This window comes from Mustelus asterias, chromosome 8, assembly GCF_964213995.1.
Source record: "Mustelus asterias chromosome 8, sMusAst1.hap1.1, whole genome shotgun sequence".
NCBI lineage: Eukaryota > Metazoa > Chordata > Chondrichthyes > Carcharhiniformes > Triakidae > Mustelus > Mustelus asterias.
Genome location: NC_135808.1, coordinates 90,245,912 through 90,269,375, shown reverse-complemented (window position 1 = coordinate 90,269,375; position 23,464 = coordinate 90,245,912). Strand labels below are relative to the sequence as shown.

The window sequence follows — 23,464 nt, the reverse complement described above, 5'->3', positions numbered from 1 at the left end:
CCTCTCCATTACTGTTCCGCTGGCATATTTACCGGTGTCTTCCACTGGGCAGCATAGACACCGAGCTCATTGCTGATTGTAAATCAGGGTCCAATGATATACATGGCATACCAGCCTGAAAATGGCTTGGGCTTTCTTCTGGCAGGAATGTTCCAGGCCTACAACTAAATTCTACCCATAGGTTTCTGAATTGGACTGAACTACAATCCATTTCCTTGCTGAATGAAGAGCAATGATTAATTCTGCAGTTAAGAACTTAAAGCAGGAATGCTTTCATTTAAAGATGTGCGGGTTAGATTGATTGGTCATGCTAAATTGATCCTTCGGGTGGAATTTTACAGCCTCACTCAACCCGAGACTGGAAAATCCCGCCCGAGGTCAATGGACATTTCCATTGTCCGCCCCTTGCTCGCTCTGATTCCGTGGCGGGCAGGGCGGTAGAATTCCAGCATTAGTGTTAGGGGGATTAGCAGGGTTAATATGTGGGGTTACGGGGATAGGGCCCCGTGTGGGATTGTTGTCAGTGCACGCTCAGTGGGCTGAATGGCCTCCTTCTGCACTGTAGGGATTCTATGATTCTATGAAATAAACTGACAGCAAACCAAGTATCATAGAATCCCTACAGTGCAGGAGGCCATTCAGCCCATCAAGTCTGTGCCGACCACAATCCCACTCAGGCGTTATCCCCATAACCCCATGCATTTACCCTAGCTAGTCCCCCTGGCACGAAGGGGCAATTTAGCATGGCCAATCCACCTAATATCTTTGGACTATGGGAGGAAACCGGAGCATCCAGAGGAAACCCATGCAGACACAAGGAGAAAGTCTAGACTCCGCACGGACAGTGCCCAAACCGGGAATTGAATCTGGGTCCCTGGTGCTGTGAGGCAGCAGTGCTAACTACTGTGCCGCCCAGATATAATTTTCATTATCATATACTCTGCCCATGTTAGGGGAACAGAGTACTGCTGCTTCACAGCTCCAGGATCCCAGGTTCGATTCCCGGCTCGGGTCACTGTCTGTGTGGAGTTTGCACATTCTCCTCGTGTCTGCGTGGGTTTTCTCCGGGTGCTCCGGTTTCCTCCCACAGTCCAAAGATGTGTGGGTTAGGTTGATTGGCCAGGTTAAAAATTGCCCCTTAGAGTCCTGGGATGCGTAGGTTAGAGGGATTAGTGGGTAAATATGTGGGGGTAGGGCCTGGGTGGGATTGTGGTCGGTGCAGACTCGATGGGCCGAATGGCCTCCTTCTGCACTGTAGGATTTCTATGATTTCTACAGGATAGTACGAATGGTTCAATTTCTTCATGGTGGTGAATAACCCCAGTTTAAGCTGCCAGAATCACTAACTTGGTGAAATTTCTCCATGTACACAAAGGTAGCTGAGGGCATCAAATAAAACTAATGACCGATGTTCCAAATTGGCCAGTTGCTTTCCCTAGAGAATCACAGCAGCTCTTGATGGACATCCATATCTAATGTTTTCCTTATACCATGTTTATTTTTAACACAATGTATTGACATAGCATTAACTGTGTTTGACGGGAGCATTATCCATACTCTGTGAGCACAAGCAACCACTTAACCAGAACACCTATTAGTTCTTTGTTTGCAAACCTACCAGAAGCATAAGCACGAAAAAAAACAGTTGGTCAGCATTCAGCAATCTGTTGGTAAATAGATTCTTGTTAGACCAGGGAATCAAAGGTTATCAAGGAGTAGGTGGGAAGGTAAAACTTGAAACAGAAAGAGATCAGCCATCATCTTATCAAATGGCGAAGCAGGCTTGAGGGGCCGAATGGCCTACTTCGGCTCCTATTTTGTATGTTCATAAGTTCTCCAGTGAGGCCTACTCAACAGGACAGTGAAAATTATTATACACTTAAGCATATGAAAAATTCTTGAATCCAACACCACGGGAAGAATCTGCCCTGCCTCACAGAGAAGAGCTTGGAGCAAAATCTGAACCTTGTGCATCCCACCAGCTCCCCAACATATTTCCACCTCCAAGTGATCACAGAAAGATAGAAACATAGAAAATAGGAGCAGGAGTAGGCCATTTGGCTCCTCTAGCTTGCTCTGCTATTCAATATGATCACGGCTGATCCTCTATCTCAACAACATACTCCCCACTCTTCCCCATGCTCCTTGACATCTAGATAGATTTCTACAGTCTAGAAATCTATCTATTTCCTTCTTAAATATATTCGGTGACTTAACTTCCACAGCCTTCTGTGGTAGAGAATTCTACAGGTTCATCACTCTCTGAGTGAAGAAATCTCTCCACATCTCAATCTGTAATTGCCCACCCCATATCCTGAGGCTCTGACCCCTTGTTCTAGAACCCCTGTCCCCCCATGCCCCACGCTCATCCCCCCCACCGAGTCAGGAGGTAGGGTTAAAGCTGCAGCGCCACTTGCCTGGCAGTGTTGGGTAACTAATTAAGGAATCAAATTGTGGGAAAGTTACCAATGTCAACGGATCTCCCTGGCCTGGTCTAGCCCACTACTGAGTTGGAAGCCCACAGCAGCTTGTAGGTGGCCTCCTAGTGGCAAGTAGGATGGTGGTCCAGAGCAACATCAGCCTCAATCAAGGGGAGGCAGTGGCAGTTGCTGGACTAGAAATCCAGAGATCCAGGATAATGCTCTGGGGACTCGAGTTCAAACCCCACCATGGAGATGGTGAATTCAATAAAAGTTTGAAATTAAAAGTCTAATGATGACCATGAAACCATTGTTGATTGTCATAAAAATCCATCTGGTTCACGAATATCCTTTAGGGAAGGAAATCTACCATCTTTACCTGTCCTGGCCTGACTCTCAAATGCCCTCTGAAATGGAGGGCAGTTAGGGGTGGGCAATAAATGCTGGCCCAGCCAGCAACATTCACATCCCGTAAAATTAATTTTGAAAACCGCTGGGCTGCCATCCAGTGCTGAGGGCCCTCCTACTGCCTCAGGAACTCACTGATTGTCTATAATTTAAGAGTGATGGAGGCAGCCTATTACCCCATTTAATATCTAACAGAATGACGGATAACACAAGTTACAAAGGTAGAGAAGACCTGACAATGATAAGATATAGAATCCACCCGTGAAGCTAAGCTCAAAGTTCCAACCTCCTGTCCATAACATCAGAGTTTACTAATAATTCTCTAATATCAAAAATGTACTTATAAATGAAACCTTCGGGCACCGTCCTCCCATCAAAGAAAGTGAGTGGTTTGGTCAGCCTCCTGGATATTCCTGGGACAGGGGGGCATAGTCGCAGAGACTCCTTTATGCACATGGTAATGTAAGGCATCTTACTGAGCATTTCCCTGTCAAAGAACAGAAGGATGTGACTTAGTAAAATGTAGATGTGTGTGTAAATACTGAAGAGCAGAGAGGTATAAATTTGTCAGCACGCGATAAGATCGTAACATGCCATCAAACTGAGAGGTTCAATGTTGGTCCAAAATTGCAGCCCATTAATATTAATTCAGAAAGCTGCTGACTCTCGCTTTTCCATTTTAATAAATGGATTCAGTGCCGCTTGCAATCAGCATACTGCAGTCAGTCAGAGAAGCACTGCAGCTCTTTCTGATCCCATTGTAATGATTTCCTTTGGCAGCAGCTGTCAAGTGACTGTTTGAAAATCCCAAGTGGAGCAGGCCTGGCTCCTGTTCCACTCCACTACACTGAAATTCAGTGAGAGGCCCTAAAACTAGCAATAGGCCCCTTGTTTACACACTTCTGCAATAGTTCAACTGTGCTAATAGGGATGGTATGGTGGCACAGTGGTTGGCATTGCTGCCTCACAGTGCCAGGGACCTGGGTTCGATTCCCAGGTTGGGTCACTGTGTGTGGAGTCTGCATGTGCTCCCCGTGTCAGCATGGGTTTCCTCCGGGTGCTCCGGTTTCCTCCCACAGTCCGAAAGACATGCTGGTTAGGTGCACTGGCCACACTAAATTCTCCCTCTGTGTACCTGAACAGGCATCGGAGTGTGCCGACTAGGGGATTTTCACAGTAATTTCATTGCAGTGTTAATATGAGCCTACTTGTGACACTGAAAGATAAATGTAAAAAAAAACTTAAACTTAAATAGCTAGCCTTAAACCAACCAGGTGGAGTTCATATACCGAGCCTTGTATAAAGCAGGATCCTGAATGGGCCCATTATCTTTTAGTCCTGGTTGGGACATATTGGGGGAAATTTTCCCGTCTTGCCCTCCACAGGAATTGTAGCGGACCAGTGGGGGGTGCACCATGCAAAGGTCCATTGACCTTGGGTGGGAGTTTCTGGTTTTGGGGTGAGCACAGCCAGAATATCCCCCCGATTGTGTTCACCACAGGCTTGTAGTTTTTATTTTATGCAATAAAAGCACTATTCCTCGATAGCGGACTCCTGGAGTTATTATACTCAGGTAAGTCCACAGCGAGGGTTGTTTGGGAGGATCTCATAGGTGGATAGGAGGGCATGGTGGAACTCAGAGCAGGGAAGTCTAAAACTCCTGGTTTTCCACTTCCTTCTTTGATCTCTCTTCACTTGGCAGGAAAGGCACAATAGCTTCCTCAGCTGAAATCTTTAGGTGCTGATCTTCATATTTAAAGGGGTGAGACCTGGAAATGTTAAGAATAGGGAGGACTTCATTGTAACTTTTTTGCTCTGTATTTCTGCCATGTATCTGGCCAGATTGATAGATGTGAAAGCCGGCAGTAGAACGCCATTGCTGGGGCTATTGGAGTTCTCCCTGGCAATGTGGGCTTATGGGGATAGGACCTGGGTGGGATTGTTCTCATTGCAGGCTCAATGGGCCGAATGGTCTCTTTCTGCACTGTAGGAATTCTACGATTCTATGAACTGGAAAACTCTGTGAGTTGGTGTTAGGTGGGAGAGTTGGAGTAACAATCATGGGGATGGGGGGAATGTATCAGGAGAGATTGGGAGCTTGGGCAGGATAGGGCAGCCAATCACAGCAGATTTGTCAAGGGGTCGTAAGGATGTCCTCCTGTTCATTCTGAACCACAAGCAGTCTTTAAAAAGCACTGATTTACTTTAACCAGCCGGCTTTAAATACAAATGGCTGTCAAAATCAGTGGAACAAAATTACATGAACATACTGTAATCATGAGTCACTTGGACATGTTAAACACACTGTGGTTAAACCAAAATAGATGGGTTCACAGTGAGTTTTGCATTTTTATAAATGTAACCCTCCTACACATCATGGGGTGTGGCGGGAGGGGGTGGGCGGGGGGTTGGTTTAACATTTCCCCCAAAGTTTCAATTGATTTTTAACCTTATTCCTGTTATGTTAGCATTTAAATATCCATGATTTTCTGCAGTTGTTCATGTGAAGATCTTGAGATACTCTTTACACACAAGGCTGGTGAGTTCAGCTCTTGATATGGTTAATCACAGAATTTATGTTTGGGGAAAGACATGACACTGAGATTTTTTCAGCTGGTTACACCGGTGAACAGTGAAGGTAACTGACCAGTGTAGTGTGAAAGTAACTGATAGGAATACATGGTGGAGCACCGTAGTTCTCCAACTCTGGCCATTTAGTGCATCATGCATATTTCTGGAGAGTGTGCTGATTGGCACAGGAAGTTTCCACATGAAACAAGTGGGAGAACTATTTTAATACTCTGGCTCTTTGACAGCAGTTAGATAACTATACAATTTCCTGACACTTGATGTATGTTTAGCACAGAGTCTTCTTTACACCCACATAAAGTGGGCTCAAAGGTTGCTAGGGATTGAGCTATAAGCAAAAGTTCATTAAAATGCAATTTCAAAAGATTTTTTTGTGTCACTTCTAGTTCATTGCTCAAATATATTTCTTGTTCTTTCTTTTCTTTTCCTGCTGTCCTTCAGATGTTTGTGAATATGCTCATCAATTGTGGCACAGCTATTTAATCGCAACAGGGACAATAGTGCCAGAATGAGTTTTCACATCAAAATTCTCCTTTCTCTACTTTCTAAAGCAAGCAGGCCAAATGGGAGGATGCAACAGATTAAATGTGCTCTGCCATTATTCTGTACCCTCATATGGACTTGTACACTGGCAACTGTTAAAGCAGCAATAGCTGTGTCGCCTGGGATTCATAAGAAAGGGTCGTGCCACATACTGGAACTGGACCAGTAGCCAAATCCATCCTCACGCCTGGAGCTGTTTTCTGGCCATTTCTTTAAGGGTCACTGGTTAAACTGCTCAAGACACAAATTTCAATCAGAATCTTACTGTTGGCGTTATGCCGTGTATTGGCGGCATGGTGGCACAGTGGTTAGCACTGCTGCCTCACAGCACCAGGGACCTGGATTCATTTCCGGCCTTGGGTGAATGTGTAGAATTTGTATGTTCTCTCTGCGTGGGTTTTCTCTAGATGCTCCAGTTTCCTCCCACCGTTCAAAGATGTGCAGGCTAGGTGGATTGGCCATGGTAAAATTGCCGCTTAGTGTCCCAAGATGTGCAGGTTAAGTGGATTAGCCATGATCAATGCGTGGGTTACAGGGATATGGTAGTGGAGTAGACCTAGATAAAATGATCTTTTGTAGGTCGGTGCAAACCTGATGGGCCAACTGGCCTCTTTCTGCACTCTAGGGATTCTACGGATTCTATGGACCCCAATTTACATGTGTAAGCTGACTAATGCCTGTTTCAGGTGGATACTCTGGACACCTAAAAATTACCTATTACAAATTTGGAGACTGACATATTTCGAGGGATGATTGCGTGCAAGAGATTGAGGCACAAAATTGGGGTCCCAACATTCACTTCACACTCATAAAACAGGTGGATTTCACCCCTCCCCATGTCTCTTTAATTATCCTCATTTGCTATTTAATCACCAGTTAGAGTACATAACTCTGCATTTTCTCTCTATATATTCTCTTTGTGCATACCTACCATTGTTCTGCCCAGAATCTGCCCAGATTTTATGCATAAAATGTTCCATCATCTCAATCTGTGATATACTTGTCCACTTCTAAAAATGAAGGGTTTAGTTTTGATGCGCGTCAATGAGCACATGGAATCAAGGCTTTGGTATTGAAGGCTTTAATACAGTAACAAGGGAACTACTAACACGAATACACCAGTTCAGACTGAAGGGGTCCTGCCGGAGCAGGGGGTCTTATACCCTGCCACCGGAGGCGGGACCCCACTGGAATGTGCCACGATAACTCTCATAACAGGTAAACACCCTAACCCAACAACATAGTACAACCCCCACAGTAATAACACCCTAGCCCAACAGTAACATGGTAACAAACCCCAGTGGTGAACCAACGATGGTTCACCACATTCACCCCTCCTTTAGGAACAAAAGGTGGCGGGGTGGACGAAAAACAGACAATAACAGAAAAGTCACAGGATTCACAAGTCCAGACGGTCTGGAGGACCGCACTGACGCTGCGATCTCCTCAACACCGGTTGCGAAACCGGAGCACGTGCCGATCTCTTCAACACCGGTTGCGAAAACGGAGCAGGTGCTTGTGGTGGCGCTCTTAAAGTAACGTCTGGCTGTCCCCTCAAGGACTCCCGGGCCGGCCGGCCCTGGTGAGGCGATGGTGCAGGGGATCCTGGAACGTTTGGTGGTAGTGGTGGTGGTGATGATGATGGTGGCGCCGATCTCCGAGTCTCAGGCAAGCTGTACATGGGAGTAAAAGTGTTATGCACTGGTCCCGGTGCTGACCGCGCCACGTCTGGGGAAGTAATGAGGAGTAGTGGATTTGTGACTGGGGGAATAGGAGCGACAGGGGTTGCTACGTCCCCTGCGGGCGCCAGGTCTCTAATGGAGACAGTGTCCTCTCGCCCGTCAGGATATGCCACATAGGCATACTGAGGGTTGGCGTGGAGGAGTTGGACCGGTTCGACCAAGGGGTCGGACTTGCGAGCCCTCACATGGCGCCGCAGAAGGACGGGTCCTGGGTACGTCAACCAGGCTGGCAATGAGGTCCCCGAGGACGACTTCCGAGGGAATGAGAACATCCTCTCGTGGGGAGTAGCATTGGTTGCCGTACACAGGAGGGAGCGGATAGCATGGAGCGCATTTGGAAGGACCTCCTGCCAACGGGAGACTGGAAGGCCCCTGGATTTCAGTGCCAGTAGGACAGCCTTCCAGACTGTAGCATTCTCCCTTTCCACCTGTCCGTTACCCCTAGGGTTGTAGCTCGTGGTTCTACTAGAGGCAATCCCGAATGAGAGCAGGAATTGCCTCAAGTCGTTGCTCATGAACGACGAGCCCCTGTCGCTATGAATGTAGCAGGGGTACCCGAACAGGGTAAAAGGTTCACTGAAAACCTTGATGACGGTGGCAGTTGACGTGTCCGCACAGGGGAAAACAAACGGAAACCGGGAATACTCGTCTATTATATTGAGAAAATAGACATTCCGGTCCGTTGAGGGAAGGGGGCCCTTAAAATCCACACTCAGCCTCTCAAAAGGGCGAGTGGCCTTGACCAATTGTGCCCGGTCTGGTCGATAAAAGTGTGGTTTGCATTCTGCGCAAATCCGACAGCTTCTAGTTACTGACCTGACATCCTCCACCGAGTAGGGCAGGTTGCGGGCTTTGATGAAGTGGTAGAGTCTGGTGACTCCAGGATGACACAGATCATTGTGGAGAGCCTTCAAGCGGTCCTCCTGCATGATGGCGCATGTTCCGCGCGAGAGGGCATCCGAGGGCTCATTGAGCTTCCCTGGACAATACATAATATCGTAATTATAGGTGGAGAGCTCAATTCTCCACCGCAAGATCTTATCGTTCTTGATCTTGCCCCTCTGCGTGTTACTGAACATAAACGCCACGGATCGTTGATCCGTGATCAGGGTGAACCGCTTACCTGCCAGGTAATGGCGCCAGTGTCTGACTGCCTCCACAATGGCCTGAGCCTCCTTTTCCACCGCTGAGTGCCGAATTTCTGGGCCTTGAAGGGTGCGGGAAAAAAACACGACGGGCCTGCCTGCCTGGTTTAGTGTGGCGGCTAGGGCGAAGTCAGATGCATCACTCTCCACCTGGAAAGGGATGGATTCATCCACCGCGTGCATCGTGGCTTCCGAGATGTCGCTCTTCAAAACCTTGAAGGCCAATTGGGCCTCCGGCGTAAGTGGGAAGGTCGTGGACTTAATGAGCGGACGAGCTTTGTCCGCGTAGTTGGGGACCCACTGTGCATAATATGAAAAGAACCCGAGGCATCTCCTCAGTGCCTTCGTGCTAGCGGGCAAGGGAAGTTCAGTGAGTGGGCGCATACGGTCTGGATCAGGGCCAATGACCCCGTTTTCCACCACGTATCCGAGGATGGCTAACCTACGCGTACGGAATACGCACTTCTCCCTGTTATAGGTCAGATTCAGGCGAGATGCAGTGCGCAGAAAGTGTTGGAGATTCGTGTCGTGGTCCTGCTGGTCATGGCCGCAGATGGTGACGTTATCCAGGTACGGGAAGGTAGCCCGCAACCCGTTCTGGTCCACCATTCGGTCCACAGCACGCTGGAAGACCGCGACCCCATTGGTGACACCAAATGGAACCCTGAGGAATTGGTATAGACGACCATCCGCCTCAAAAGCCGTATATTGTCGGTCCTCTGGGTGGATGGGGAGTTGATGGTAGGCGGACTTAAGGTCTATGGTAGAAAACACTCGGTACTGCGCAATCTGATTGACCATATCAGAAATGCGCGGGAGAGGATACGCATCCAGCTGCGTGTATCTATTAATGGTCTGACTATAGTCGATGACCATCCGAGGTTTGTTCCCGCTTTTGACTACCACGACCTGCGCTCTCCACGGACTAGCACTGGCCTGTATGATCCCTTCCTTGAGGAGCCGCTGAACCTCAGATCTAATAAAGATCCGGTCCTCAGCGCTGTAACGCCTACTTTTAGTAGCGATGGGCTTGCAGCCAGGTACCAGATTTTTAAAAAGGGATGGTGTCGTGATCTTCAGGGTGGATAAATTGCACGCGGGGCGCTTTGGGCAATTTGGAGGCTGCGGCTGATTCCCTACTGCCAGTGAAGGGAGTGGCCCACCGTACTGTAGGATCACACTCTTCATGTGGACCATAAAGTTTAGTCCGAGGAGAATTGGCGCGCAAAGGTGAGGTAGCACAAGGAGCCTGTATTGCTCGTAAACTGTGCCCTGTACCTCAAGAGTTACCATACATCGTCCTTGGATCGGTACAGACCGGGACTGTGATGCCATGGAAATTGTCTGTTTGGCAGGGAGAACCCGGAGTCCACACCTTTTAGCAGTTTCAGGGTGTATGAAACTTTCGGTGCTCCCACTGTCAAACAGACAATTCACAGTTCTGCCACTAACCTTTACCTCCATCATAGAATGTTCCAGTCTGTAATGCCTGGTCTGATCCAGAGAGATCGACGCCACCGTTGGCCCCTGGGCGTCACTGCATGCTGCCGATGTGGATGCTGAGGACCCCTGCTGGTCGCTGCTGCATGCTGCCGATGTGGATGCTGAGGACCCCTGCTGGTCGCTCCTAGTCGTCGTGGACCATGATGGCCGCCCCCATGAATCGCACGTGGGCGAGGGCGCCAAGCGCAGCGACTCCTGGTGGTCTTCCTCCTCCTCTGTCTGCCACGATGGCGCCGTCCTGAGATCGCACGTGGTCGGACCTCGTGGGTACTGCGACGCCGAAAGAGATGGTCTCCGTTCAGGAGGGTTACAAGCTGCACTGCCGTTTTTAGGTTTGGACCTGCAGACTTTGCCGTAGTGGCCTTTTTTACCGCACTGGCTGCAGATTGCCGTTCTTGCCGGACACTGTTGCCGTGGATGCTTGGCCCCACCGCAAAAATAGCATCGCTGGCCACCTGGAGCTGCCGCCGTCGTCGAATCGATCTGGGAGCGCGGGTTCGCGGGGCGAGGAGGGAGCAGAGCTTGCTCCAACCACGTTGACTGCACGTGGTCCTCGGGGTACAGCGCCAAGCTCTTCGACGCCGCCTCCAACCTCACGGCCATCCCCATTGCCTGGGTCAAGTTGAGTTTCCCCTTTTCTAGCAATTTAAGCCTGATGTACGAGGACCCTACCCCTGCTACGAACGCGTCTCGGGCGAGGTCGTACATATACTGCTCGGCGGAGACGTCCTTACAGTCGCAACCCCTGGCAAGCTGCAGGAGCTCATTGGCATAATCCTCTATGGTTTCGCCCGACTGCCGACGTCGTGTAGCGAGGAGGTAACGAGCATGTATCTCGTTGGGTGGCATAATGTACCTATTCTTTAGGAGCTCGACGGCACCCTGGTAAGTGGGAGCTGCACGAATGGCTAGGTAAATCGTGTCGCTTACCCTCGCGTGGAGGACCTGGAGTCTATCACTGTCCGTAGTGATAGCTACCGAGGCTGCCAGGTAGTCCTCAAAGCACTTCCACCAATGGTCGAATGTGTTAGCTGCACCGACCGCACGTGGGTCCAGTGTCAGACGATCCGGTTTTAGGATCTGTTCCATACTCTCTGTTTTTTTTCCTTCTTGTAGCACAGTTGTGAGTTTTCTGTTTACTGTATTAAATTGATGCGCGTCAATGAGCACATGGAATCAAGGCTTTGGTATTGAAGGCTTTAATACAGTAACAAGGGAACTACTAACACGAATACACCAGTTCAGACTGAAGGGGTCCTGCCGGAGCAGGGGGTCTTATACCCTGCCACCGGAGGCGGGACCCCACTGGAATGTGCCACGATAACTCTCATAACAGGTAAACACCCTAACCCAACAACATAGTACAACCCCCACAGTAATAACACCCTAGCCCAACAGTAACATGGTAACAAACCCCAGTGGTGAACCAACGATGGTTCACCACAAGTTTTTATATAGCTCCTTTCCTGACCACAGTGTGCCCCAAAGGACTTTACAGCTAATTAAGTACTGTTGAAGTCTAGTTTTTATGGTAATGTAGGAAATACAGCAACCAGTTTGCACACAGGTTCGTAGAGACAGTAGTCTGATAATGACATGATAATCTATTGTTTTTAGTCGTGATTTTGAGTGATAAGAATTAGCTAGGCCACACAGGAGAACTTTCCTGCTCTTCTTGCAAATAATACAACAGAATCTTTTTCATCTGTTCTGCTGTGAAAGCAGGCAAGGCCTTGACTTTAATCTTTTGTCTGAGGGACAGCAGCAGATGTATTTATCGTGGAAAAATAGTACAAATGAAAGCAAGTTGTAAAAGTGAAAACCATTCTGGAATACTTGTGCTGCAGTATAAACTGATCTCCAGCTTTCATTAATAAAGACTTCAGCAAGGTTCACAAGGATGTTGCCGGGACTTGAGAAACTGAGTTACAGAGAGAGATTGAATAGGTTGGGACTTTATTCCCTGGAGCGTAGAAGAATGAGGGGAGATTTGATAGAGGTGTATAAGATTTTGATGGGTATAGATAGAGTGAATGCAAGCAGGCTTTTTCCGCTGAGGCTGGGGGAGAAAAAAACCAGAGGGCATGGGTTAAGGGTGAAAGGAGAAAAGTTTAAAGGGAATATTAGGGGGGGGGTTCTTCACGCAGAGAGTGGTGGGAGCGTGGAATGAACTGCCGGATAAAGTGGTAAATGCGGGGTCACTTTTAACATTTAAGAAAAACTTGGACGGGTTCATGGATGAGAGGGGTGTGGAGGGATATGGTCCAAGTGCAGATCAGTGGGACTAGGCAAAAAATGGTTCGACACAGACAAGAAGGGCCAAAAGGCCTGTTTCTGAGCTGTAATTTTCTATGGTAATTCCGATAGCTGCAAAATCGCAGAAGTGTCGGAGCAACAATGGCTGCACTTGTCAGTGGTTCACAGGTGAGGAATATTGTACTGAATACTAAAAACTAACCAGAAGCCAAACCACAGTGGCTGTGAGTGACCAAGAGAAATTCTGCAGAATCATTCTGACAGGTTTCAAAGTCTGATTATGTGCAGTTGATTCTGTATCATACAACAACAAATAAAAGCAAGATTAGATTAAAACTCACCATTCCATTTGTTTGTGCTCCTCCAGAAGTTCCTGAATTTCTTCTCTACACTTTTGCTGGTATTCTGGGTGTTGAGCCAGACAGTACAGGAGCCAGGAGATACCACTCGCTGTGGTATCATGGCCTTCAAACATAAACGTGTCCACCTCTGCCCGAATTTCTTCATCCGATAAGCCTTTTCCATCTTCATCCTGCAGCACAACATTAGATGGCCTTTGAAAGAACACAGTAAGCAGTCTCACAACACCAGGTTAAAGTCCAACAGGTTTATTTGGGAGCAAAATCCACTAGCTTTCGGAGCGCTGCTCCTTCGTCAGGTAAGGGCCGGCTCCAAGTGGAGAGAATCTCCAAGAAGATCGCGCACGGCATCTCCACATCTTTGAAAGAATCTCAGCCTTGGTGTGCAAACGTACAAAAAAAACCTCCTGTAATTAACATTTTTGAATAGCACTGCTGCCCACATCTTCCCGACTACACTGCATGTACTTGTTGATTCTGGACTATATTCAGTGGATTCTCTCTCTAGTCGATTGCAGCCAACTTGTAAACACATTCAGAAAGATTTCCTTCAGTGGCCGCCATGGAGACCTTGGTCCAGAACATTGGTCCTGTACTGCTGTACCTTTCCTGATTTCCTGCATTGTGAATAAAGGGCTCATAACTTGTCTCCACTGTGTATCTTTCCTCGCCTGAGAAAAGTCATATCTGTTAGCTGTCCCTGTACTCGTGTTTCCACCCCCACCCAATTGCAATGTACAAATTATCCGACAGGCCCTTGAAGAACTCTTAGAAACCCTACAGCACAGAAAGAGGCCATTCGGCCCATCGAGTCTGCACCGACCACAATCCCACCCAGGCCCTACCCCCATATCCCTACATATTTACCCACTAATCCCTCTAACCTATGCATCCCAGGACACTAAGGGCAATTTTAGCATGGCCAATCAACCTAACCCGCACATCTTTGGACTGTGGGAGGAAACCGGAGCACCCGGAGGAAACCCACGCAGACACGAGGAGAATGTGCAAACTCCACATAGACAGTGACCCAAGCCGGGAATCGAACCCTGGTCCCTGGAGCTGTGAAGCAGCAGTGCTAACTACTGTGCTACCGTGCCGCCCCTCACCAGCTGAGCTTTCCTCTCTTACATTGTTTGCTGCTCAATTGCTTCATCTTGTAAACAAGTGTGCAAATCCCTCCCAAAGACCTGGTGAAGCAGGTTGTTAAAGTTTCTCTCACTTCAATACCATTCAATCTGTCCACTCTAATCCTCAACTCCATTGTGATCATGATGCACCTCCAGACATTGTCCCTCCCCATCTTGAAGCCTCTCACACAGTGTGATTTAGAAGCCCTCACATCACCAACCCCCCCTCCACCATGAAACCTTTGAATGCCCCCAAACTACCTTTTCCCCATCTATGGGGAAAATGTGGGGTCCGGGTCCATCGGACTCTAAAATCGGCCCCGCAGGTGGAGGAGGTGGTTAAGAAGGCGTATGGTGTGCTGGCCTTTATCAATCGAGGGATTGAGTTTAGGAGTCCGGGGATAATGATGCAGCTATATAAGACCCTCGTCAGACCCCACTTGGAGTACTGTGCTCAGTTCTGGTCGCCTCATTACAGGAAGGATGTGGAAAAGATTGAAAGGGTGCAGAGGAGATTTACAAGGATGTTGCCTGGATTGAGTGGCATTCCTTATGAGGATAGGCTGAGGGAGCTCGGTCTTTTCTCCTTGGAGAGACGTAGGATGAGAGGAGACCTAATAGAGGTAAATAAGATGTTGAGAGGCATAGATCGGGTGGATTCTCAGAGGCTTTTTCCCAGGGTGGAAATGGCTGCTACGAGAGGACACAGGTTTAAGGTGCTGGGGGTAGGTACAGGGGAAATGTTAGGGCAAAGTTTTTCACACAGAGGGTGGTGGGCGAGTGGAATCGGCTGCCGTCAGTGGTGGTGGAGGCATACTCAATAGGGTCTTTTAAGAGACTCCTGGATGAGTACATGGGACTTAATAGGATGGAGGGTTATAGGTAGGCCTAAAAGGTAGGGATATGTTCGGCACAACTTGTGGGGCCGAAGGGCCTGTTTTGTGCTGTAGTTTTCTATGTTTCTAACCTCCCCAGATTGAGTATACCACTTGCAGCTCAAGAACATGCTCGAACCTCCCACACCCCTGGGCTGATGCACGTGATGTTATGTCCATGTCCTGCAGATAACATTCTGAGCAACACTGAGACTGGGCTGCCATGCTCTTACCCTTTGTGGACTGGAACAAGGAGGGTCTTGGTAAGATAAGCAAAGTGAAGTGAAGTGCATCCTCAGTTCACTCCTTCCTATTTTGGCCCCATGTTGCAGATGTAATTCAGTTAGAAACTCTCTCCCCATTCTGGCACATAAGACATACCACTTCCCCCACCCCAGTCATGTGTGTGAGCCCTATCTTCTCCCTAGTGCAGGTCTTGGTCTGCACCCTGCAGCCCATGATCATGCCTCTGGCCCCTTACCCAGTTGCCGAGTTGGGGGCCTTGGCCTGCAGCCTTCCTGCCCATTTCCCCCATTTCCCAGTTGGCAACCTGGCCCTACAGCTGACTCGAGACCATCCCTGCCTTACTGCTGGTGCATTGAGTGGAACCTTGCCTAGTAACCCGCCTCAAAAATGATGTGGTGTTGAGAGTGAGGCCGTGTGCTGAACCTAAGGTTCCGCGAGTGCTGTGAGATGCAATATAGGTGCACGAACATCGAAGTCCCAAGCAAAGTGCATGTCACCAGGTGCATGTCGCATATATACCATTGTGAAATATGTTGGCCTAATTGCACACCAACGTGCGCTATTGATCCCGCCTGGGGGAATGATCCCAGTGAGTTCTCCTTTTAATGAGTATGCGTGACATTAAAATATATGCAAAGTCGTTCCTGACATTGTGCAGCAGGAAAAGCGTCTCCATTGGGGGTTTGCCGGCTCTATCGCAAACTGGTTTTATGATGGTGTAAAATCAATTTTTTGTGCTCTTGTGATAGATTCCGCTCCCGCCCACCATGACACCCACTATGGACAAGAGCAGAAAATCATAGCTTAAGTATTTTTAGTAGCGGCAGAGTTTTACTGGACTCTGGTGACCCTAGATTTCTCTGAGCTGTGTGCTGGGTAGGATTTGCATGAGTTGCCATAGCTAGATCTATGTTGACTGACCAGTATTGCGACATTTACATTGCCTCATGCAAGTGTCATGGTCTCTGGTGGGGAGTGTCCTCTTTCCCTGACAGCTTCCCTTTGTCACAAATACATAAATCTATTGCAAAATAAATTGGCCAATATCGGCAATCTTTGCATAAAACTAGGAAAAGTTTTGGGTAAACCAGCTGGAGCAAATCAGCCAGAAATCTTTAGTAATCCACAATTTCACATTCTAAAATCTTGCTGGCTTTAAATATCCAAACTAATTGAATGTATTCTTAAAATTCGCAGTATTATACATATAATTTGGCTTTTAGACCAGAGGACACACAGGTTTAAAATGAGCAGGTCCCCAGTGAAACTAGAAGTGGGAAGAAACCTTTATTCCTTCTCACTTTTGTACTTTAAATCTATGGTATTCCCAATGGACAAAGCTGCAAGTGCAAAATATATATGTGACATCCAGTGGAAATGACACTGCTCAACAAATAACTAATTGTTCTCTGACTATCTCCAAATAATTACACAAGTGAGTGCATTTTTTCTTGGAAATGCCGAAAAGATTTGTACCTTAAGGGATCTTTAGTATTTCAGGTTAAAGATAAGTTGTGTACGTCATGGTGTCTTATGGTCTGTGAAATGTAAATACAGTTAGTGTATTTTTGGTTTCCTGAGCTGGATATGTCTTACCCTGTGCAATAAACAGCAGGGTGGAAATTGCAAAGGCACTGGCCATTCAGGATAGAGACAGCAGGTGGGAAAACGGCTGAATCCCAAGATTAACCATGATTACATTCAATGGTAGCGCTGACTTGACAGACCATATGGTCTACTCCTGATCCTTTTTCTTGAGTTCTTGTGTTCCATTCATTCCATAGTCAAACACAAGAAAATCGTACATGTACAAGAAAACACAAGAACTGCACAAGAAAACCAGAATGAGTACATGTTGATTTCTTTGAAGTGGTTGATTGCTATAGCAAGACTCATTCCTAATATTCACAGACTCACCTTACCCTCATATACTTAAAGCAGCTGAAAGCCTCGCTCCCACATCTTACAGTTTGCACACAATGCCAGATATTCAACTGACAGGCACATTACTCAAACATATTGCACCATGCTCACTGGCACACCATAGCCAAGAACCAGAGGCAGCAGTAGCTAACTAGCAGAGTCAGGCATGGCTGCATGTCTTCATTCCCATAATGGGGACAGTGCTTGCAATGATTGGTGTGGCCATGACTAAGGTAATGTCTAAAGTCGTGTCTGAAGCAATAGAGAATTTTCCGCTCTAATCCATTTTCACAGCTTTAAGATAATGCCTCTTGGAAGAGCAAAGTGTGACTAATCTTTAACGTCCAGTTCATGTGAACTGGTTAAGTGCAGCATGATTCATTCATAAAACATGTGAAATTGCACCATAGCTGATTATTATTAAACTGTTTAACTGTCAGCCATAAAATAGTATACTATGGAAATTCTGGGGTGATGAAATGAGAGAAATTGCCAACATTCCTGGTTCCTGTACCAAACTGTGCCAGCTAAGATGACTCTGTTGAATTTAGCTATTCTAGGTAAAGCTGTGCTGAGCATTACTGAAAATAATAATTAATAATAAGGTGATTAACATGATATAAATAAGTGCAACATGTTTCTGCTATCTGATGCATTCCTTTAAGGAGTGGGTGCTGAGGGCTTCCTATGTTCACTGTAAGCTGAATAAGACAGGTAGATGCTAGGAGTAGATTATCTTGGTCAAGCTACATGTAAGGGCTTGTTTCTTCCTGGCAGCTTCTTTGGTCACCTGTTTAGAGGTAGCTGCAGGTAAGTGACAGATGTTGGGCTGAGATTCAACAACTTCTGTTTCTCGACTTCATTGGAAACCAAGCTCTCACTCAGCCACCATACTGTTTCCTGTACCACAATGAAGTCTTTCTCCAAGTGGATGGAAGCTAGTTTTAGTCAGATCATGTGTGCTTGGCATCATTGACATCCTGAGATATGCCTTATCACTCGTGTAAAGAATAGTTGAAACTACTGCCGAGTTCATTCAGAAGTTTAACAAATTACACCGGTAGGAAACCGTCCACTGAATTATTAATTAGAACAATTAATATACAAACACTTACCCTTGCACAAAGTAGAATATCCAAGAAATCTAGGTATCTCTTATCCTTGGTTTTTTCCAATTCCTTCTCATTCTTCAGTGCCTCCTTCCTCTGGCGTATCACTTCCTCTATTGGACAGAAAGTCTCATTGGGACGAAATGGTAGATACAAACTATATTATTATTCTTTGCATGCTTGCTAATTTCACCAGCCCAGGGAAGTAGTAACTCTTTGCAGGAATGTTGTTCATGTCTTGCTTTGTATCCTTTATAAATGTTTCTCTTAATCAGTTTAAAAATATTTGCATGGTCATCAAAGTAAGGGATGTTGATGCTGGGGCTCAGAATAAGCATAGTTCACACTCTAGATGCCGAAAGAGGCTGTTTCCCCTGACAGGGGAGTCTAGAATCAAGGGTTATAATCTCAGGATAAGGGGCCACCCATTCAGAACTGAGATGAGAAGAAATTTCTTCAGTTAGAGGGTTGAATCTTTGAAACTCTCTACCATAGCAGGCGATGAGTGCATGAAAAATAAGTATATTCAAGACTGAGGTTATTAGATTTTTGGGCAACAAGGTGATTGCGATATATGGGGACAGGACAGGAAAGTGGAGTTGATGTAGAATATCAGCCAGGATCTTTTTGAATGGTGAATCTAGTCCAAGGGCCCTTTAACCTATTTTGACTCCTATGCCAACATTGAGTGTTTACAGATCAAGGATTGCAAAGTTAGAAGCAGAGTAAATCATATTACAAAGCTTACTAAAGACCTTTAATATGTAAGCATGGTATTCAGCTCAACTAATCCATGTTAATATTTACCCTCCACATGAGTCTCATACATAATCTCATGTGTGTACTTTGTTTCACTATCCCTTTATCACAATTGCTTTCAATCACTTATCTAATTTTTTCTTAAATATTGACATTGTTTCTGCTTCAATCACTAATTTCACAACCTCACAACATACTGTGTAAAAAAGTTATCACGTACATTCTCTCCTAAATCTTTTACATTTAATCTTATATTGACGACGCCTCATTCTGGACTCTTCAGTTAGTGCAAATAATCTACTTATTTCTATTTTGTCCCATCATTCATAATTTTAAAATCCTCTATAAAATCACTCAAAATCTCTTCTAAAAAACAGTCCTAAATTTTCCTGTCTGATACCTGGCAGCCTTCTAGTTAAACTTTGCCTGGCTAGCTCAGTCAGTAGAGCATGGCATTCTTAACCTCAGGGTTGTGGGCTCGAGTCCCCTGTTGGGAGCCATTGTTTTTGTAGAGGGCTATGGGGAAGTGGCACAGAAAAGGAGTTGAGGCTGGCATTGATCAGCCATGATCGTATTGAATGGTGGGCAGGCTAGAAGTGCCTGGTGGCCTATTCCTGGTTCTATTTCTTGTGTTCTTGTGTTGTGTTCTCTGTTAATTAGCTCAATATTGATGTTGAGTCCAAAACTGTGCACGGTGCAGTCAGTTTTGTCGGGGTGACAGTGGCCCAAATGGTGATCTGTAAAGCCGGGGGCAATGCAACCTCAGCTGTATTCAGAAGCCCCGACCCGATTCTATGTCCATCAGGAAATTAGCGCCTGGCATCAGAGCTCCCATTCTTTTAAGGGGATAGTGGTGGCCAATGCTGGGGCTGAAACAGCAGCATGCATACCAGCTCGATATCAGGGATGACCTCGCCGGGGCAAGTCAGGAAGGCCCCTGCTGGAAGGATATGGTGGGGGAAACATTGAGACATTGGTGAGGGAGACGGGAGTTTTGGCAGGGACGTGCCTCATCATAGAATCATAGAATCCTACAGCGCAGAAAGAGGCCATTCGGCCCATCGAGTCTGCACCAACTACAATCCCACCCAGGCTCTATCCCCATATCCCTACATATTTACCCACTAATCCCTCTAACCTATGCATCCCGGGACACTAAGGGGCAATTTAGAATGGCTAATCAACCTAGCCCGCACACCATTGGACTGTGGGAGGAAACCGGAGCACCCAGAGGAAACCCACGCAGACACAGGGAGAATGTGTAAACTCCACACAGACAGTGACCCAAGCCGGGAATCGAACCCAGGTCCCTGGAGCTGTGAACCAGCAGTGCTAACCACTGTGCTACCATGCCACCGAATGGGGAGGGCGGGGGGCTATTCCTCCTGGATTAAAGAATCAGAAGAGCACGCCCTTAAGTCCACAGAGATGTCTCTAGGTTTAACTGGGCAGTCTAACCCCCCGCCCCCTGCCCTCGCCTTCCAGTCCACATTCCAAAATGCAGCACTGATTTCACTCCAGTTCAGCAACTTTGATTTAGATTTGCTGCATCACTTACTATAAAATTGAATGTTCCATAATGTCTTATAAATCTGAAAACCTTATCCTTTTGCTCTTCCAAATCATCCAGACTTTCCCCATTCAAAATGTAATTATTACTTTTGTTCAGTACCATCTCATATTTACTGCCATTGAATTTTATCTGCTCTGTTCATTCCACCATCTCACTAATATTCACTTGCAGCTTCCTTTGGAAAGCTCCAAATTACCCTGATAACATCTTCCACCAATAACCTCAAAGAAATACCTGTTGTGATATTTCCATTTCCAATTCCAGTCATCCCTATATCCTCACTCAATGAGGCTGATTTGCAGTGTGGGTTAAACTATTGGAAGCTGTGTTGAGTCAACCCAAGCCTCACAGCCACTAAAGAGAGACTTCAAGGATTTAGATTGGATTAAAATGAACGAACTGTGTATAATCCCAATAGCAAATGGATGTAACTAGTTTTCCCGGGTCATGTGAATCCATTGGCCGATTGCCCTTTAAAGTGGCCAAACACTATAGGATCAATGAGGGTAATGCTATTGACGTGATGTACATGGATTTTCAAAAGGCATTTGATACAGTGCCACACAACAGATTTGACAGAGTGAGCAGATGAGAGACAGATGAAGTTCAATGCAGAGGTGCATTTTAGCAGGAAGAACATGGAGAGACAACATAAAATTAGGGATAAAGTTCTTAAGGTGGTGCAGGAATAAAGGGACTTGAATATGCATGTGCTTAGATCATTGAAGGTGGCAGGACAGGTGGAGAGAGTAGTTAATAAAGCATATAGTATTCTGGACTTTATTAGCAGAGGCATAGTGTACAAGAGCAAGGATGTTACGCTGAATTTTTACAAGACGCAAGTTTGAGCTCAGCTGGAATACTGTGTACAGTTCTGGGTGCCACACTATAGGAGGGATGTGAATGCATTGGAGGGAGTGCAGAAGAATGGTCCCAGGGAAATCATTGCAAAAGTATTCCACTGACTTAAATATAAGTAGCTTTCTTTATGTTTTTCACCGATACATCAGATCAAATGCAAAAGGAAACAATTGCTAATTATTTTGTTTGCTCTTTATTTTCAAGTAAATTCCTTGGCTTGTCAATATTTTGAGGAGAGTAGCTAAGGATAATTAGACGTGTAACTTTATTTATTTTCTGATTCATTTCATGAATGTGGGCATCGCTGCCTGGGCCAGCATTAATTGCCCATTGCTAATTGTGCTTGCACTGAATGGCTTGCTTGGCCATTTCAGAGGGCGTTGCTGTGAGTCTGGAGTCACATGTAGTCCAGACCTGGTAAGGATGGCAGTGTTCCTTCCATAAAGGACATTAGTGAACCAGGTATGCTTTTATGACAACCGACAATGGTTTCATGGTCATCATTAGACTTTTGATTCCAGATTTTTATTGAATTCAAATTTCACCATCTGCCAACCCAGGTCCCCGACCATTATTCTGGGTTTCTGGATTATTTGACCAGTGGCAATACCACTACATGCATCCACATTGAGTCTCTAATAAGCATCTTACAAATATCACAGCTGACAATGAGGCCAAAACTAGAGGAAGGTCCTTATTCCCACTACTGACATCTCTCAATCTGATGGCGATTGAAAACAGTCGGTAAAAACTTTTAAATTTAAAAGCAAAATTATGCCAAACACCAAACTAGGAAATGTTCACAACTTTACACGTCAACTCAACTAATTAATCACGGTGTATCTGTGCCACTTTAATTTGGCAAGTGCTTTACACTTACCAGTATGGTGATGTGCCAGCTTGCAGGCTTTCCGAAAACGAAATCCATGTGGACTTAGATAGTAGATAAGGTCACTGTGATATGGAAAGGTTCTAAACCGTTGGTTGGAGAGGATGCACAGCTCATACACAGCCTGGACATATGAACTGTCACTGGGAAATTAAGAGAAAATCCTTGAAATTAGATAATAGTCATTGTTAAGACTTATGACATCACATTTGCAATTCATTAATGATTTAGACTGGACTGTGCAGCAATTTAGATAGAGATCAAAGATATTATTAAGTCAGAACTTGCTTCCTTCCATGGGTGGGGAGGTGGCAGGTGCTATATAGAGAGAAATGGGGAAGCGGGACAAGGAATGATCTATTTTGGAAATGGACTCTCTTCATTTGGTCAGCCAGTGGCATCAGATTGGGAATCGGGCTTTGCCACTGCCTCCTCATCAAAGTAATGATCCCGAGAGTGCACAGGCCACAGAAGAACAGGAAACATTTGGGTTCATTGCTAATCTTAAAATACTGAATGCCTGGATTTTTAAAAATTCATTTACAGGATGCTGACTAGGCCATCATTTATTGCCCATCCCTAATTGCCACTTGCAGATAGTGAGGAGCAACTTGCAGATAGTGAGGAGCATTGTCAGAAGCTACAGAAGGATATAGATAGGCTGGAAATTTGGGCAAAGAAATGGCAGATGGAGTTCAATCCTGATACATGCGAAGTGATGCATTTTGGTAGAAATAATGTAGGGAGGAGCTATACAATAAATGGCAGAACCATAAAGGGTGTAGATACGCAGAGGGACCTGGGTGTGCAAGTCCACAGATCCTTGAAGGTGACGTCACAAGTGGAGAAGGTGGTGAAGAAGGCATATGGCATGCTTGCCTTTATAGGACGGGGCATAGAGTATAAAAGTTGGGGTCTGATGTTGCAGATGTATAGAACGTTGGTTCGGCCGCATTTGGAATACTGCGTCCAGTTCTGGTCGCCACACTACCAGAAGGACGTGGAGGCTTTGGAGAGAGTACAGAGGAGGTTTACCAGGATGTTGCCTGGTATGGAGGGGCTTAGTTATGAGGAGAGATTGGGTAAACTGGGGTTGTTCTCCCTGGAAAGACGGAGGATGAGGGGAGACTTAAT

At 46.2% G+C, this 23,464-nt stretch overlaps 1 protein-coding gene across 1 annotated transcript in view; it reads right to left on the bottom strand.

Annotated features, from left to right (window-relative positions):
- The window catches only part of cyp4t8 (cytochrome P450, family 4, subfamily T, polypeptide 8), an 80,942-nt gene that overhangs the window by 10,887 nt on the left and 46,591 nt on the right, over positions 1-23,464 (bottom strand). The window contains exons 6-9 of the mRNA XM_078218475.1: positions 22,322-22,473; positions 18,255-18,361; positions 12,948-13,138; positions 3,182-3,315 (exon numbers count right to left, since the gene is read on the bottom strand). Of these exons, the coding sequence (XP_078074601.1) occupies positions 3,182-3,315; positions 12,948-13,138; positions 18,255-18,361; positions 22,322-22,473 (584 nt within the window). The remainder of the gene's footprint in view (positions 1-3,181; positions 3,316-12,947; positions 13,139-18,254; positions 18,362-22,321; positions 22,474-23,464) is intronic.